This window comes from Cotesia glomerata, linkage group LG2, assembly GCF_020080835.1.
Source record: "Cotesia glomerata isolate CgM1 linkage group LG2, MPM_Cglom_v2.3, whole genome shotgun sequence".
NCBI classification, from domain to species: Eukaryota; Metazoa; Arthropoda; class Insecta; order Hymenoptera; family Braconidae; genus Cotesia; species Cotesia glomerata.
The window spans coordinates 8,202,039-8,221,813 of NC_058159.1; the positions used below are offsets into that span (position 1 = coordinate 8,202,039).

The window sequence follows — 19,775 nt, forward strand, 5'->3', positions numbered from 1 at the left end:
TAGTGATACTACCTTCGACACTCGGATAATTTAGATCAAACTTCGCCGGCCTTCGGCCGGCTCGTAAGATCTTCCAATTATGTGATTATTAACTTCCTGCTATGAAATCAATGATTTTCAAAAATTAGGAAGTTATTGACTTCACTTCAACTTTCGAAAATCGAGTCCTCCATTACAAAAATGGAATTGTAAAAAAAAAAATTCAAGATGAACATTAATCAGCTTTCATTAAAATTCACTAATAAAAAATAATAAAAATTTTTAACTCATTACTAATTAGGATGGACTTTATTTTAAATTTACTTAAAAACAATAACTCACCTCGTTAAGCCATGTGAAAACCAATTAATATAACATTACACCGTAAAGATTTAACAATAATTCCGTAAAAAGAAATTTCAGTATCACTAATTCATGCATTGACCATAAATTAACCTGGGACAAAGTTTGAGAATAGATTTATGACCGAAGTTTCATTCATAACAAAAAGCATTATCTGTACAAAGTGGCGCCAGAAAGTAGAGAGCAGTTGGATGTCTATAATACCTATAGGTATACCTCCTCTATTTATTACATTTTCAGATTATATTTCAAATCTGTCATTATTTCGTCATAATTGATAAGTTCTTACAAATAAAAATAAAAAAAAATAGTCGTTCTTTGTATAACGTAAAAATTAATTTATTTACTAATGTTTTACGTTATTTTAACGGTAAAAATTATCTATATACAACTTAAAGATATTTACAATACATTAAACCTATATTTACAATAGAGATAAATGAATTTCAGAACAACATAAAAGTATTCAAAAACCCTTCATCAATAATTTAAGTGCTCGACAGGTGAGTTTTTTTCTTGAGCCTCTAATATTTTTCAGTAGCAAGTTAATCATTTTCTCGTCCTTGCTCTTTAAGGCGATTTGTAGAAGTGAGTCTCCGAAATCATTCTTGATGGTCGACAAAACTTCAACATCAGCTCCGTAATTGACGAGAATTTTGGCTATTTTGTAGCAATTATCTTCAATGGCGATGTGAAGAGGTGTGAAATCACGGTTTCGTGGATCACAGGCGGTAAGATTGACACCGGCTTTAACTAATTTTTTCACCAATTTATACTTCTGCATTTTCACTGCCTGGTGCAGTGCAGTTCCCCAGCACTTGCTTGTCTGGTTGGTATCAACACCGTGGCTTAGAAGATACGTAATGAATTGATTATCATCTAAGAAGATGGCTAGTTGCAGCATTGGTATTTCACCCATCTTGCACGATAGAATTGTGTTCACGTCCATTGTTTTCTGTGTTATGCTGTTACGAACCACTTGGTATGCAACAATTATTGGTGATGATAGATCGGCATCCATTTTTCACTTTAGAAAATAAATTTATTCCCTTCTTGTTTAAGTTTATTAGGTTAAGTTTTACTAACAAACTGATGCACGTTGATCTTTCGACAACAAATGTTAGACTGAGTACGAGTGTGAGTACGCAGTATATACTCAAAATATTATAGATCTGTTATTCTACCCCCACTACCTGACTTGCCACAAACTGTATCTTTATGCCTACTACGTGCATCCTAATGCAGACTGTTGTCATGTCAGTCATGACATCTGTCGGAAAAAAATTTAAACGCGGTAGATTCGAAATGGAGCTAACACATGATACTTTTAGGTATTATTTAATTTGAAGAAGTAATCAGTGAAGAGAAAAATTTCGCTGTTAAGTGCATAAAAATTTTTTTTAACTTTCCGGTATGAAAGTCAATAATTTTCAAAATAATCAGGAAGTTATTAATTTCATTCCGATTTTTGAAAATCGAGTTCTCATCAGACCTTTACTTTTGAGGTCCTAAGAAACTATTCTAACTATTTTTACGAGGATATCGCTGTGTAAGTGTATATTAATCATAATTTTTGAACGGTTTGATCAATTAAAAAGTGGTTTGCGATAGCACAAAGAATTTCACAAAATTAAGCTCTTAACTTATTTATTTACTTGTCTTTTCTTACATTATAAAAAAAAATTTCACTGTTTTCCAGTCATCCATATTAAATATGGCAATCTGTAAGAAGATTAAACTTAATCCTTTTTTAGAATACAATATACTTGTTAAAAATGGATGGCATAGATGCAAAATATATGTACAAAATAAATTATTAGACAATGTAAATCATACACTCTAGCATCGCACGTACATTCCCAAGCGTCCATACAGATTGTCAGGCCAATAATGTATTTCTTTAGAGAAGAAAATAAGGATATGCGAAAAACAGAGAAGAATATAGCTTAAGAAAGTATATTTTAGATTCAACAAAGAAGAATCTTCAGTACAGATTTTGTCGTTTAAAATGCATAGAGTTCATAACTTATTCGCGTAGTTGATTCGCTAGTACAATTTTTACTCGTCGCGGAATCTTATAGGTCTGACTATGTATTCCTTCTGACGTTTTTCTTAACTACTCTCACTATATATTATATGACGTCACTAGAAATTTATTTTTTATTAATATGTCTACAGAATTAGCAAAAGTAGGAATGGATATGCCAGAATAGACGTGTTAAAATATTCAACAACTCAATTACTCGAAAGTGTTCATAAAAAATTCCTTCATTATTGATTAGTATCATTAAAAAAGGTACTCAGAAAATACACTTCAATTTAGTTATAGTTTTTTTTTATTTTAACATTTATAGAAATATCATTAAATAAATTCTTGACACGAACTAAAAAAAGAAAATTTTTCCTTTGAATTATTCTCTATGAAATGTTTACTTTTTAATTTGCAACAAATTTTGCAAAAATCTTAAGATAACTTTTTTTGTGTAGAAGAATTGATAGTTGAAAAAATTTTGATTTTGTAAATTATTCTGTTTGGTAAATTAAAAAATAAAAAAAAAAGATTACTAAAAAAAAAATTCAATCATGTCAATTTATCGATTTTTATGGTTAATTATAATAGATTCACTTAAAAACAATTTTTTTCTTACTTTCAAAAGAAGGTATAAATAATACCTTCGTAATAATTAACCAGAACGTAAAGTTTCAAATTTGAAACTATAGTAACCAGAAAATTATTTAAAAGATCTCAATATTATTTAATAATTAATTATAATGTTAATCAAAAATTATTTTATCATTATTCGATGTTTGAATCATAAATTAGCTTTCTCATAGTTTTTACAAATTTCAATAAAAACAATTTTTAATTTTTATCAATTCCAATCCATCACAGAATCATCATTTCTACTATCACTATCAGTTTTTGTGAATTATCCATTCATTTATATGATATTAAATTCAATAAAGACAAAAAATGCCGGTACCTGCTAGGATTATGAAATCCAAATTGTCCGTTTCAGTCAAGCTTAAATTATACATAATATGATTATGAACAATTTTTATGATGTTCGTTACAATAAGCTGCTTTAGCGTTCAATGCGTTGAAAAGCACACCAATATATATGTTTATACATACATATATATGAAAACTACACAGTGATTCAATCTCGTAGCATTTAGCGATGGGGCTTTAGAATTACACAAAGCTGTGGTATTAAACAAAATGTTTTTACGTACCTTCGTTTATTTGTTCTTTCAATTTCATTGATAACGTAGCGTAAAAAAAAAAATTTCGTGAATAGTTGTAGTAAAAATAGTTTGTTTTTATCGATTTCTCATAATTGATTATTTTTATTGGTATTCAAAATTTCCATTTAACAAAGTCACCCAAACGATAAAAAAACAAGCCACCAATTTCAATTAAAAAGCAATCATCAATGTTATTTAATCCTTCGTTCGCCAGCCAGTGAAGCTTTTTTATTTATCATTATGCGCGGTTTTCAATCACTGGACATCAATATTTATAACAGCGATCATTTACAGGTACTGGCTCATCGGGAAAATCAAAAAATAAATTAGTTATCTGGTTGGTCATGGAACCTAGTAGAAAAAATTTCTCATACAGTCAATTTTCATGTCAGATCTTTCATGGGCGTATAAAAAGAAAGGATATTTGGCATCTAAAATACACGCAGAAAAAAATTTTGTTAAAATAACCTAAGATATGTTGTGGTAACAAATGAATTTGTTAACATAGGGATAAAAAATTATATGTGAAAATAACAAAATTTAGGTTATAACAAGTTATTGTTATGTTATAAAAACAAAACAGTTTTGTTACTATAACAAAATTTTTAAGTTGATTCGAAAAAATACTTTAGTTAGTATAACAAATTTTTTTGTTGAAACAGCAAAATTATTCTATTAAAATAGCAAAGAGAATTTGTTGGAGTAACAATGATAATTATTTGTTGAAGTAATAAAGAGAATTTGTAATAATAACAATGAGAATTTGTTGGAATAACAAATAAATTTGTTACAATAAATTTTATAAGAATACATTTAAAAATATGATATAATCAGTTATAGCTGATTTGCAAAATATTTTCGCAAGAGATTAGTTTTGTTATTGCAACAAAATCACTTTGTAACAGCAATAAAATCATTTTATTGTAGCAACAAAAAGATTTTGTTTGAGCAACAAATTAATTTTGTGATTTAACAATCCGGTTTGTTAGTACAACTTGAAACATTTTGTTAATGCAACTAATGGATTTGTTGCTATAACTACACTTAATTGTTACCACAACATATTTTTCAGTTATCCCGTCTTTTGTTTTTCCAAAAAAATCGTTTTTATGCGTGTAGAAGTTCTTTAAAATAAGAATAAAATGTTACTTGAAACTCACTTTATGAGAATTTGAGTAAATTTCAAAGAAGTATTTCTGTAAAGCTGGCATTGACTCGTCCAGTATTGTCCATCAGTATCTCGGTCATTATTCAAGCAATAAACTTTATTTGTGTTATAAAATTTGTTGTTAATTAGTTGCTCTTACTACAATTTTCTTTCGTGATTAGATTCCAAGCTATCATTAATAATGCCGGTCAATACTGGATTGTATCAATACTAACTTTACAGACGTGACGTTGACCGCAAGGGACTCATATTTTCTGTTTCTTAATCGTGAGAGTTTAACGGGTGTAGACAAGATGTTACGAAAGATCATAAACTTGGTGAATCTAAAGGGTATAACAGTTAAATAACTAGAATAATAGTTAGTACAGGTGCACTGAGTTTTATGTTTCCTGAGTATGCACTTGGTCTGCAATAAAACATCCGAAGCGAGAATGTTAAATGAATAAGCAATCTACCTTAAAACGAAGTAATACTCGTTTCAAACATTTAATTACACCTTAAATTTGGAGTGCTAAAATTTTATTATCATGGTCCCTAGTAGGTAAAAGTTTATATTTTTCAACCATTCATTCGAAAAGTCATAAAAAATCATTCCATTTTTTTCACATATCAAATAACAATAGCTCATAAGTCCAGCAAATCTTTAAAAGCCTCTATTAACTCTGTTTTGTTGTCTATTCTTACTTCTAAATAATCTTTCCAAATTAAGAGTACATACTATCAGTTAACGTTCTCTGTATTTGACTTGCCCGTACAGGACCATTCTCTATACTTGACTCGTCTTTTTCCATAAGAGCTGTGTAAAATTGTCAAATACAGAGGAAGAATGTGGTTAAATACAGAGAGCGGTCAAATACAGAGAGGTTCATTACAGAAAGCGTCGACTTTATTAATTTAAGTTGATTATTCATTTTTGACGAATTCAAGATTCCTGAGGAAAAATTTTTTGATCTGATCATATATATGTTCATAGCAGGTTATATGTGAAAAAAAAATTATTTTAATTTCTCAACTTTTATACATTTATTATTAAAGTGGGTAAATTTTTGAACGCTTAGAGCTCAAAAATAGCAGAAAATTCCAGGGTTGATCTGCAAGATTAACCGTTTAGCAGATTTTTTAATCACATATAGAAAGAAATGAATTTTAATGAACAATACTCAATGTATAATAAATAAAATGGATAATACTATTTTGTAATAATTAATTTGATCTATTTACTATTGGAATTTTACAATTCAACAATCACACTGCAAAAAACTCCGTTTCAAATAGTAATAACAACTATGTATGTGTCACAAAAATTAAATTATCATCCGAATTACTATTTGGAACTTGAATAATTTATAAGAAACTAAGCATATTCTGTAGTTTATTTTTTTCTGTACAGTAGACAAAAAATGTTCTTATTGCTACTGTAAATTATTAATTTATTATTTGTAGTTAACAACAATTGAAATCATACACATTAAAATTTTCCAAACTCTACACTGAGAAAAAAGATACTTCCTTTAAAAATTTTTTTTCTTGAGACAAGAGCGTATCTTTTTGAAAATTTGCGAACATGTACTGTTTTGTCTAAAAAATTCTTTCTTGTCTGAAAAATTGGTCAAATTGATTAATAGTATATTACACACCTAGGGAAGTAAAGTAAGAAATGTCTCAGATCACATGTAATTGTTGGCCGAGGCGAAGCCGAGGTCAACAAACATGTGATCTGAGGCTTTCTTATTTACTTCCCGTGGAGTGTATACTATTTTTTTGTCCGACGAAGGCGGAAAGCGGCAACTTTGTTTAGCGCAGCGGGACGAAAGTTGCCACTTTCCGCCCGGAGGGCAAAAAAATAATTTTTATATTATCTAAGTGAAGCTATTCATTTGTTCGCTTATAATAATGGAAACAGAAAATCATATTCTACTGTTAAGAATAGTATATTACAACCCTAGGCCAGAGTTGGATTTCCTGGCGTATGGGATATGATGGCCGAGGCTACGCCTCGGCCATCATATCACATACGTCAGGGCATCCAACATTCTGGTCGTGGGTTGTATACTATTTTTCTTGCTCTCCACCCGAAAGTACGTAACTCCGTGGAAGGGGTTTTGCTGGGCGCGAGGGGGGCGCCGCCCGACTTTTGCAAAGCCGAGGCTTTGCTGGTCGGGGCGGACAAAAAAAAAAAAAGTAAAAATTAATAAATTAAAAAAAAAAAATAAGTTATTCTAAAGTTTACTAACAACTGTTCTAATTTAGAGTGATAAAATGCACAGAACTTGGCACAAATATTTAAAATCGTTCTAATAACAGAATTTATTTTTTTGAGTTGATTAAAAATTAATTTTTAGTTAGTAATCGACAGCTAAGAAAGCTTGGAATTAAATTATTAGAAGCTTGTAGAGTACATGTACCTATTGTTTTGTAAACATTGCTTAGCTAGCTGTCAAAATATAAAAGAAAGCAAATAAAGTCCACAAAATTTTTATATTTTATTTTGTATAAACTTTTCATATAAATCATTTGTGTAGTGTTATTATTAAATAGTTCATTAATAATAATCTAGTTATAAATTATTTTTCATTTCTTTGACATTTTCTGGTTAGTTTATGCGCTGACATGTTACATACAGACGATGTTGTGACTGTTAGACAGTTGAAACTCGCGCTACGAAAATATGAAAAAAGCGAGGTTCTGTGCTGCCCGGCCAGAAAATATGTGTAGCGCGCATGCGCCAAAACAAGCCACAAATGTGGCTCTTTCTGGAGTAAAATGCGTCCAGAAAGAGCGTACTTTCGGGTAGGAGAGCAAGAAAAATAAATTTATTATGTTGTTAAATTAATTTACTGTTGATTTTCCAGTTTTAGTGTTTAATTACGTTTTTTCGTCGTTACTCAATAATTTATTAATCTGATTAATAATTCTTCCGCTTCAGATTAGATAGATTAGTAATTGATATTAAAAAAATAAATGAATAAATCAAAATCTGGAAACTGGTTAAGTCTGCAGTTATTTCGTGTTAGAAATATTTGCAAAAAATTTTTAACACTTTTATGTTTAAATTCAACACTTTTTTGTGTTAATTCTCTTAAATCTTTAACACAAAATACATTTAACAAAATGTCACAACATTTTTTACTGTGTATCCCTGAAACTTCTTACTATTGTAGTTCTCAAAGGGCTCGAAAATTAACCAAGTAATTGATTATTGAGCTCTTCAAGTTAGAAAAACTAATAATTATTTCAGAGCATTTTTAAAAATTACGAATTAGAAGGCTACGAAGCGCTTTACTTACAGATGTCGCTAATACGCGTTGATTTCTTCCTTTTAATTTTGAAGTTCATCTTTTATGTTTGGCAGTTCCCGAGTTGAAAAAATAAACTTAGATGAACTAAATAGCTATGTAAACAATTGATTTAAGCTCATCTAAGTTCATTGTTTTGACTCGGGTTACCTTTTAAATTATTCATTTTCAATGATAATTTCAAAATTAAGATAATTTTTATAAATATCGATTAGTTTTTTAATTAATGTCTAATAAATTAAAAACTAACTCAAATTTTTAAGCAATATTATCATTATAATTTATAATGAAAATAAAATAAGCTAGAGATTAAAAATATCTCTTATCTCATTTAGACATAATTGGTGTTTAAAACTCGTCAAGGACTAAGTCTGTTGATTGTCCCGCTTACTATCAACGCGAGTATGTAACGGCTTTAGTGAGTCTGACTCAAGTCTCTCGCCTTACTTGGAGAATGATTTAATAATGTGCGCAGCATTTACCGACCCAAGAATTGTAAGTAAGGATAATCCTTTTAACCAGTTGTCTAGCAACCCCTTTAACCCTAAAACACAAGCGACAACTAATTCCCGGTAGATAATTCGTACTAGAGTCTGAATAGTTGTGTCTGACATATATTATACATACACTGTAGCTTTTACTTTTTCCAGAAGATTAGCTTTAGGTGTACTATATAATATTTAAACTATTTATTTTCCATAATCTACATTTTCGATATTTACTCAGTGATACGTGAGATCTCGCTGATTTTCTCGGAAAAATTATTATCGGGCTCTTAGATTGAAGTGATGCGGGATTAAAAATGATGTCGTTTTATTTATTTTTTTTTGTTTACTTGTTAAACGTGTGAACGATAATTACAACCTTTCTCGTACAGACCTCTCTCGGATAATTGGTTTACTGTTTGTAAATATATATTAAAATTATCGGAAAATCTCAGTATTAATGACGTTGATTTAAATAAGCTGCAATTGGAGTAATAAAAAATCTATTATCTTACCCATTCACAAGCTTAATTACTCTTATGGTTTTAATTGGCAATAACTCTCGATATTGTCATCAATGAAGTACGTTTTTACCTCAGTTCAAATTTCCATTGACACTTTTAATATTTTTTTGACAGTTATAAATTATCATACGAGTTAATGTAATAAAATAAATAATTCAGGTTATTACGGATTAAATCTTTTTATGCCAACTTTATTTTAATTCAGCGACGTTACGCCATGGACCATGGCTTTTTCACTAATTAAATACATATAAAAATTATTTACAAAATTAGTAATATTATATACAATATAAATAACAAAATTAAAAAAAAAATATTTTTTTAAAGAATTGTTGAAAAAGTAAAAAAAAAAAAAGTTTTTTTTAAATTAAAAAAAAATTTTTTTTTTGTTTTTTAAATTTTGTCATTTATATTATCTATAATATTGCTAATTTTGTAAATAATTTTTGTATTTATTTAATTAGATGCCTGAAGAAGCCATGATCCATAGCGAAACGTCGCTGAATTGAAATAAAATTGACATAAAAAGATTTGATCCGTAAAACCTTAATTATTTATTGTGTTATAAATTATATCACTGAAAATTTGATAATAATTTGTATTTTGGTAAATACATATTTTTCATATTTTCGCTTAAAAAACAAACATAAGGTTTTAGATAAAAGACGAAAAGATAAATTATTTTGTTTAATGTAATAAAATCAGCTATAATTGGTAATTTTTCGAGCTTTTTGTAACGTTTGAACTTGAAAAGAGCCAAAAGTTTCAGGGATAGTCTGCAGAGAATCATTTTTCTGATTTCTTAATAAAGATTTGCCTTTTTTTTAATATTTTAAAGCATTTCTATATCCTAATTTTTCAGTTTATACGTTTATACTTGTATTATTTAAGTTAATTTGAGTGTACTTTATTTTGCATATCTTTCTTCTGAGACCCTGTTATTTGCCTACAAAGCTGTTAGGTTGCTTGTAGAGAAATAAATGAATAGAATAAATAAATTTCCAATAATTATAACGATATTTATGGCAATAGTAAAGAAACCAGTTCTTAAATTTCAAATTGTTATGAATTTTTTTGTCTTCGTAAAGTAAAATTTTCATATAATATTTGATGCCGACTTAAGAATATTTAAACAACCATAAAGATTTTAAAATTTGATAAAAAAATTTTGAAATTCACAAAAAATGCATAATTTTAATGTGGTAAAACTAGAAAATGAATTAAAGATAAAAGCTACGCTCTTCAAGCGCAAAAACTTTTGGCATTTAATTTCAACGACCGTCTTCTAAGCGATGCATCCCAGATTGCGCACTGCAAATGGCGAGGCAGACGCTATAAATATGTTGATTCCTATCAGACGACGAAGAATATCTCTAACAAAGCTGTTACCTAGAGAAAATCAATTGCTCCAGATTTTTTTCAGGTCATAGCTGAATTAAAAATCATTAATCTATTTGTGTCAACTTAAAGTTAAGCAAACAAAACCGCTAAAGATGACTAAGTCATCAATGTTAATTATGTTTGTTTGAATATTTTTCAATTAAATGTCCTTTCGCTGTGAAAAAATCGGGGCAAAAGTTATTGCGGTTTGAAAATTCCAAAAATAGTGTTCTATGAAACTTCTATCAGATTTTTGAGCTCGAAAAGCTCAAATGCATAGAAATACTATCTCTTTGAGCTCAGCGAGCTCAAAATATCACATAAATTATATTTTGAGCTCAAAAATCTCAAAAACGTCATAAGTACAATTTTAAGCGCCCAGGAATGGAATTAGCGGGAAGTTGCAGGGATGGCCTTCAGGGTCAACCGTTTTCCCAATTGTTTTATTTTAATTCAATGAAAAAAATCAAGAATTCACTTTGCGAAGTTTTTTTTTTTTAATAATAACATAAATACCATCCTTCTGGGAGGAAATTTGAATTTGAAAAGATTAAATCAATCAAAAACCATGCACTTTTAAAATTTTTTACAGTGTGAAAGTAAAAATGAAATTAAATAGATCTGAAAAGCGGTTGATCAGCGGACCATTCCTGGAAGTTTCCGTTTTTTTTCGAGCTTGAAACGCTCAAAAATCTTCTAATTGATTTTTTGAGCTTATTTTAACTTAAAAACCCTGATTTAATTTTTACGATACACGGGGATCGATTATCAAAAAAATATTTTAAATTTGTTTTAAATTAAGCTTTGTCTCTCCTAACAAGGTAAAAGTTAGGACAAGGAAGTTAAAATGTGAATTCCAATTTAAATTTATGTTTTCCTGGGAATATTCATACTGTAAAAATTTAATAGGCATTTTATAGTTATGTTTAACTTAGTGCAGAAAGTTATGCACTGCTGCTGAATTTAGATTCTAACTTGGGGATACAGTGACACACATAAATGATCTTTACGTATGAAGTTGGTTATCTCCTCCAATCTAGCATTATTTAAGACAACAGGAGTACCGCGAGTCGGCTCACTGTTATAATGCACCTGGTACAGAATATACGAAGTTTACGATCCCATAAACCGAAATGAACCTTAATATAAGAATGTTATAGTGAAGGCTTTCATAAATTTAAGGGTTTGAGCGTCGGTATCCACGACGTATCGTGTCGTTCCATGTGCGATTGCAAATCCATGGTAAAATTCACTCTCATAAAATTTTGATTTCATCATAAAATTTTTGTAATTTTATACCTTACAGCAACTTTTATTTCATTAATAAAATCTGATATAAATTTTAAACTTAAAATTATTTTTTAATTTTATTGTTGATTGAGTGAGAAAAAAAAATTCCGCTTTACTGTCATTGGTAAATTGTAAATTTACAAAAATTTTTTTAAATAATTTATTGCAGACTGACAAAAATTTTCTTTTGTCAAAAAATTCTAAACCCTTCGATTTAAAAAATGTTAAGGAATTAAAAACAGACAGGGAAAGAGGAAAAGAATAAAAAGGGACCTCAGGAACCCCGGTCGCCTCGATGGATAAATAGTGCAGATAAACATATAAATACATTGAATACAAGTAGAAAATTTTTGTCCAGATGAAAAACACAAAAAGAAAATAAAGTGTAGGGTGAAAAATTTAAGGGATTAGAAATACTAGTATAATAAACAAGGAATATTTGAAAAAAGCTTATTTTTATTGCATGCTGTTAAAAGTAATTTAAATTTTTTTCTAAGTTAGCATCCAAAAAGCAATAAAGTTATTTAAAGGATTTTATTTAGGGATGCGGGCGTATTGCCCGACAGCAGACAAAAGTGATTGAAAGCCAAGATAAGATTTTTGAAGAGTATTTACACGAGACATTTATCACTGGACGTTTTGAAAGTAGTTTTTTATTTTTTACTAAATTTCTTATTTTTTACTTTAAAGATCACAAAATTGCTTGACCTAGTCGAGTATAAAGCACAACCTCACGCGCTTCACGCTATGAGGCGTGCAAAATTGAAGATTGAAATGAGTAACAATTTAAGCCTCGAAATTAGGAAAAACTTAAGTTTAAAATTAAGACTAAAATTGACTAAATATAAAACAAAATTTAAGATTGAAATTAAAGAAAAACTCAAAACTAAAAATAAAAAAAAATTCAAGAAATTAAAAAAAATTTGAGAAAAAAATTAAGATAAAAATTAGAACAAATATAAGACTGGAAATAAAACAAAACTAAATTCTATAAAATATTATATAGTTTATTATAATTTTTATAATTTTCTACATCAAACATTTCTTTATATAAACATACGAGAAGAACCCTACTGCAAAAAGAAAAAAAAATAAAATTTCTTATTCTCTCTGTAAATTTATTTTGTTATACAATACTTCCTATGACAATCCGTACTTCGTCTCCAGGATTTCTAGGAACGCGACGATCCTTCGCGATAGGTTTATTAACACACGCATCATCCTCGAAATTCCTCCAGAAGCTTAAATTTTTCATTAGACTTCACAGATTTTTCAAATTTGCAATACCAACAATGAAAAAATACGGGATAAACATAAATTTTTTCAAAAAAGATTTGTTGCATTTTACTATATGATATAAGTAATGATATTAATTATACTAATTTGTATTTGAATTCTACGTAGACAGTGTTAGAGTAAATTGAAAAGGGCATTCAACACTAGGTAGTGTCAACAAAATATTTATGCATGTAAATTAAAGTTTGCCAGCAGTGGATTTACTGATGGCTTATCACTATCACTCGATTCGTCGACCCTATGCGATTTTCACACCAATGGTGAGACCTAAATGACGTGTATATAGTCTGTGTAGTTACCCTTTGATAGAAGCGACGAGAGGGAGAATTCAATTAGCGCGCTATTATCTCTGCGCGGTTAATGAAATTATACATTTTACTAGTCGCTATTGACCGGCCCGCAATTTAACGATGAATGTCTGTAACAGAGCGTACGATCGTTTTCAAAATACAATAGGGCAACGACGGAAATACTAAATCATTATAGCTACCGACCTTGACAAAAATATTTTCATTTATTTTGTAATAAATTGTAAAAAAAAAAAAAAAACAATAATTTATACTGATAATACAATTTGTAAATACATTTTACCAGAAATATATCTCAAAAAAATTTTTCGGTGTCCATAATTATCAGTGTATATTAAGGAAAAAAATATGAAATCCTTTGATATGCTATACTGTGAAAAATTTGCAAAGTGAATACGAAGTGGATGATTTTTGATTGATTTAATCTGTTGGGATTAAAATTTAGTCTGAGAAAAATTTTGTTTATGTTATTTACAAAAAAAAAAACTCGGTAAAGTGAATTACTTACTGTTTTTTTTTAATAGGATGAAGTTAAAAAAAAATAATTGTTATTTATTTAAAAATCACAAAATGCATACTTGGAGATTTTAACAATTAATATAACTTTTTTTTTTTTTTTTTGATACAAAACGCCAATTTTAATATTGAAAAAAAATTGCATCGATTTTTTTTTTTTTTCAATTTCTTCAAGTAGCATTTTTTGATAAATTCTCTTTAATAATTTATTTGTTAAGAAATTTAAAAAATTACAATAGGTCGGCTAACTTCAGTAACATTAAAATAAATGATTTTATTTAATTATACGTACTAATATTAGTGATTTATTATTTTTTACTTTGTACGTTACGATTGATCAACAAGACAAAAAAGACAAAGAAAAATACAATTAATATTTGCAACTTAAACTTCAGATAATTTATTTGAAGTATTTGTTTGTACTTTGGTATGTGAAACTTTTTTCAGCTAAATAAAAATTTATTTTAGTCTAAAAACTCTACTCCGCCGAAAAGCTACGAAATTTTCAAAGATAAAAAAAAAATTTTTTTTTCTCAACTTTCCCGAGTCAGAATAATGAACCTACATAAGCCTACATGAACCTACATGAGCCTACAGGATAATTTTTAATTGTTTTGATCGATATTTTTATCTTTAATTGTTTTGATTGATCAATATAACCTCGCAAAATATACTTATAGCAATATTAAATAGTACAATACAAATAAATTTAAATAGTAACTAAAAATTTATTGATAAAAAAACTTAAAAATTCAATTTATAAATTGAATAATATCGATCAAAACAATTGAAAATTATTCTGTAGGCTCATGTAGGTTCATGTAGGCTCATATAGGTTCATTATTTTGACTCGGGTAGAGACCTATGATACTCTTTATGTTAATCTTCATTTTTTTTCTTTTGAAAATTTTTCTTCGCAATGTATTGATTACAATCAATACAGATTGACAAAATGATTTACAAAATGCTTTTGCTCTTGTATGAAAATAATTAACTCGAGCGTCGAATTGTATTCGTTTCTTACATTTCTGTTGTGTAGGACTTTCCGACATTAGCCTCTGATAAAATTTCTCTTATTTTCTTAACAATACAATTTCCTTATTACAGACAGTGTCCTCAGAATAATTAATCATAGTAACTATTGAACTCAATTATTATAATGCAAATTTAATTACATTCCATTCATGTATTTGTAACATAATAGTCAGGCTGCGTGAATTATAGTTTAATGCTTGCCCTAATCTCTTGGGCAGTAGTCTAATGATGATAATGACTAGGCATTGATTCCCATGCGAGCAAGATGATAGTAGGTTAATATGCGGTATTGAGTAAGTAATTGCATAAGGAAGGTACGTAACGAGCTCAGTTACTAATTTCTATTTTATGTATGTTATATGCTATGTAACACGTTCAATATGTAGTTTCAATATTATAAATAGAAAATAAAATAGCAATTTGTTAAAATAATTTATTATCAATAACTTATTTAAAGAATGTAAGCGCATGAAATACTAAAGTGTTAAGTCATACGGAAATTGTTGTGTGAAGAATAAAGTTTTTAACTTTATATTAAAAATTAATTTAACAAAATTTTACTTGAACAGATACAAATTTTTTTTATGAATAAAAATAAAATTTGTATTTATCAAGTGTAAATTTTGTAAATTTTCAGGATTTGTTTTATCACGTTTAAAAAAAAGGATGGTCTAAAAAAACAATGCACAGACCGGTACCATACACGTACCAAATATTGCAGGCAACTATGTCACAACGACTAGGCGAAATAAAAACGCGGTCAGGAAAAAATAACATCTTACTTGCTTTTTTTATGGTCGGGGGAGAGGGGGGGGGGTAGGCATCAAATAAAAAAAATCAAATTAACAAACTGTAAAATAATATAACTTAAAATTAAACATTAAATATTTATTTGCTGGATCAGGGTCTTGGAAAGAACTTTAATGCACTTTATTCGTGGTTTTCCGTTTATTCATAAAAGTGTATCACAGATATAAATTTGATCACAGTAATTGACTAGAATTTGAAATATAATTGATGTTATGAATTAATTATCGAGTAACAATATGAATGATGACTATTACACTTTACACATTAAGGAAGTCACATTGATGAGTGTAGAATAAGATTATTATTAATTACAAACTATTGAGAATTACAATTTCTACTGATTTATCGATCAGTAATTTGAAATTAAGAACAGTGCACCGTACACGTTACATAATTTTCAAGATGAGCGTAACATATGATTATTATAACTTTAAATAATTATTAAGAATTATAATAAGTACAGATGTATTAATTAATTAATTGTATTATACATTGATGAGTGATTATTACCGCGTGGCACTATACACAGGCGTTAATATACGAGAATTTACGAGCGTTGATATTGAATATAATTACACAAACTTATACATTATTGTTTATAATTAATTAGATTACGAGAGTGTAAGTATTTTATTATTATCACACAACTTTCATTGATGACTCGACAATACGGGTAACCGAATGATGAACTAACTGATGAACCGAGTGATGATCAAAAGGTGAACTGAGTAATGAAACACGCGATGAGCCGAGTACGAGGTTTGAACGAATACTGAAAAGCTTGCAGTCACAAGGATAATTATTGAAAAAGACTTATGAGGTCATAGGCATACCCGGATGACTTCTTGGTGATATCACCTCAGCCAGGTATGACTAATTAAGCATTGATTATAAAATGTATAAATGATGAGTCATGTTGACCATTGCAGTGAAAATGAGTATTAGTTTAATCCCTTGTTACTGCAGAGCATTAATTATTAATTATTGTCTAAATGACATGTAAGATTTACAAATGCAAGATATAACACCTTGCAAAGCTTAAACAAATACCTGATTTACCAAACCGAATAAGTGTCGATGAATGGCCTTGTAAACTAATTGAGAGCGAAGAATTAATAAAAGGCGCGCAGCTGAATCCCGAGAATCAGAGGGCGCGTCTGTAGCAGCACCTCTTTATGATATAGATTGCGGATATTTACGCAACACAAACATTTTATTTGAAAAGTTTTTAGATGAAATAAAACTGAAATTTTTTGGATTTAACAAATAAAGATTATTCTCGATTAAAAATAAAAAAAAACGAGCACATTATCTGAAAATTAACAATAATTAATAATAATCAAATTAAAGTAATAATAATAATTAAAGTAATGATCAAATCAAGTTGATCTATTTTATACATGTCACTGTCAAACTGTATCTTAGTAACATTAAACAAAAATCTTTGAACAAATTAAAATTATCGATACTCGATAGTAAATAGTAATAACAAAAATTATTAATTAAAAACTAAAATATATTTAACATTTCTATTAATTAAATAATTAAAATTGAGAGACTCTAAAACTGTAATAATATGTCATATAAAGTATGAAGAATAAAATGTCGATTCTTAATCATATATATTGTTGTTATCTTTTTGTCATTCCTAATAATATTCAATCTATATAAATAAAAATAAAATGCCGCATGTATGTCCACGCATCACTTGAGAACGGCTGGACCGATTGGGCTAATTTTTTTTTTGTTGTCTTCAAAATTTTCAGGAGAAGGTTTGTATGTCATAATAATTTTCAAAAAATCCTCCCCCAAAGGGAATTGCGGGGGCGTTAACAATGAATAATTCCCGTTTTTAAACTATGGATCCTATAGACTCCAAATTTGGTAGGAATCTTCTGTAAGGGATATAGAAATAATCTATGGACGAATTTCACGATAGCTCACTCCACAGGGGGTTGCGGGGCAGATATTAACAATGAAAATTTTTAATTTTCAAATTATAGATCCCACAGACGGCAAATTTAGTTGGAGTCTTCCATATGTGGTGCGGAAATGTTTTAAGAACGGATTTTACAGCAACCCACCCTAATAAAGGTTGCGGGGGTGGGTGTTAGAATGTTAAATTTCTATCTCCAAACTGTAACTTTCTACAGACTCTAAATTTGGTAGGAATCTTCGTGTATAGTTTTAAGTTCAGCTAAGAATGGATTTTATCAAATTCTAACCCCAAAAAGGATTGCGGGGTCGTCAGCAATGAAAAACTATCATTTCCAAACAATAGTTTCTATAAACTCGAAGTTTTGTAAGAATCTTTTATTTATAATGTAGAAATCATCTCGAATAGGATCTTATGAAATTCCTCCCTTACATAAGAGTGCGGGGGTATTAATTGTCAAAAAATTCATATTCTTCAAATATCAGTTCCTACAGATATAAAATTTGATAAAATCTCAAGAGAAACAGGAAATTTTGGAAGTTCAGGGAAGTTTAAACGGTGAAAAACATGAATAATAAACAACAGAAAATACTAAAAACGACAATTTAGTTTTCCAATACACAATGTTCTGAGCTGAGTAATGAGGTCCGATCTCTTTGGGTCCGTTCCTAGCTGTGAAGTGAGGTCCGATCTTTTTGGTCTGTTTTGTTTTCAGAAATAAAAAAAAGTGTCAGTTAGTTGTTAAAAGAAATAAATTAATTTCAAGCCAATGAATAAAATCTATCATCAGATTGTCAGTGCGCAAGAAATTTTTTATTGTTATTGTTTCAAAATACCAAGGAGAAGACGACCTGACGACTGTTCGTGAGTCGGGAAACCACCATCTTTATATATTTACGCACTGCAAGAAAAGATAAAAAATGTAGTCCATCGGAAAGCTTTAAAATTAATTAAGTGTATAAATATGTTGCATTTAATGTAAATAAAAATTTTGTATCAAGTTTTGACTATACACTGATAGAAGGATTTATTTGTATTAAAAAAATATTTGTTAATAGTTAACAAATCATTTATTAGAGACCATTTTTTAGTATCAAACAAATATTTCTTAGTATTTAAAATGATTTGTTTGTATTTAATAAATCAGATATTCATTTATTAAATATTAATAAATCTTTTTAAATACTAAGAAATATTTGTTAAGGACTAAAAAGTGGTCTCTAATAAATGATTTGTTAAATATTAACAAATATTTTTAACTATAAACAAATCCTTCTATCAGTGTACTTTTCACAAATATATGTAGATGATACGAAGTTCACCGGGTCGTCTAGTATAAACATAAAAATAATATATGAAGTTAATAATATAAAAAAAAAAGTTTATAATAATATAAAATTTTAATAAATTACATATAATTTTATAAAAATATATAAAACTATATATGGCCAAAACTCGTATATAATTTTATCTAAACATTTATATATATTTTTATATAATTACTTAAAATTTTTTTTCCCATAAAAGTCAATTTTTCGTTGAGTAAATTGTGTAGACTATAGAAACTACAATAATTCATTCATACTAAACTACAAAATTACTGATCTTTTGACTTTGTTGCTGTAAAGGAATTCTTCAGTCGGTATAATTGCTGTAAGCTCTTGCAACATTTCGTATTATGTTTAATATATTATCAGGCAACTATACAGCTTTAACAATATGTTGCATATGATGGTGGACAATATACTATCAGCCTAAATGTTAGTCGAAAACATACGTAAAATTTCTACAAACAATTACACCTGAAATATGTACAATTATGATGAATGTACCAAAACAATTAAAATATAATTTATATGCATACAGTACATTCTACAGTCTTATAGTGTGATGACAATCGACGTGGTTCATTAAATTTTATTGTTCTCTCCTTAAATTAATATTTAATTAATGAATTGATATAAAATTAATGTAGTGTTGACATTGTGGCCCTCGATTCTTCATTTATTAAAATAAAGTCGTGCATCAGCACGTGATTTGAATTTGTATTTATACATAAAACCTTGTTTGAATTTAATCGTACAAATAATCACTCAATTATATTTATCAGAGTCTGCTTTCAACTAATTATGAAACATTT

At 28.4% G+C, this 19,775-nt stretch overlaps 1 protein-coding gene and 1 long non-coding RNA gene across 2 annotated transcripts; both read right to left on the minus strand.

Annotated features, from left to right (window-relative positions):
* Nucleotides 1-808: 808 nt before the first annotated feature.
* On the minus strand, nt 809-1,363 carry LOC123260199 (ankyrin repeat domain-containing protein 1-like). Its single transcript, XM_044721204.1, has one exon. It carries the CDS (start codon nt 1,361-1,363, stop codon nt 809-811), a length of 555 nt encoding a protein of 184 aa, XP_044577139.1.
* Nucleotides 1,364-18,224: 16,861 nt separating this feature from the next.
* On the minus strand, nt 18,225-18,585 carry LOC123259827. The gene is made up of 2 exons (XR_006508328.1): nt 18,472-18,585; nt 18,225-18,335 (listed from the first exon to the last, which is right to left on the minus strand). It is a non-coding gene; the product is annotated as an uncharacterized LOC123259827 (long non-coding RNA).
* Nucleotides 18,586-19,775: the final 1,190 nt, after the last annotated feature.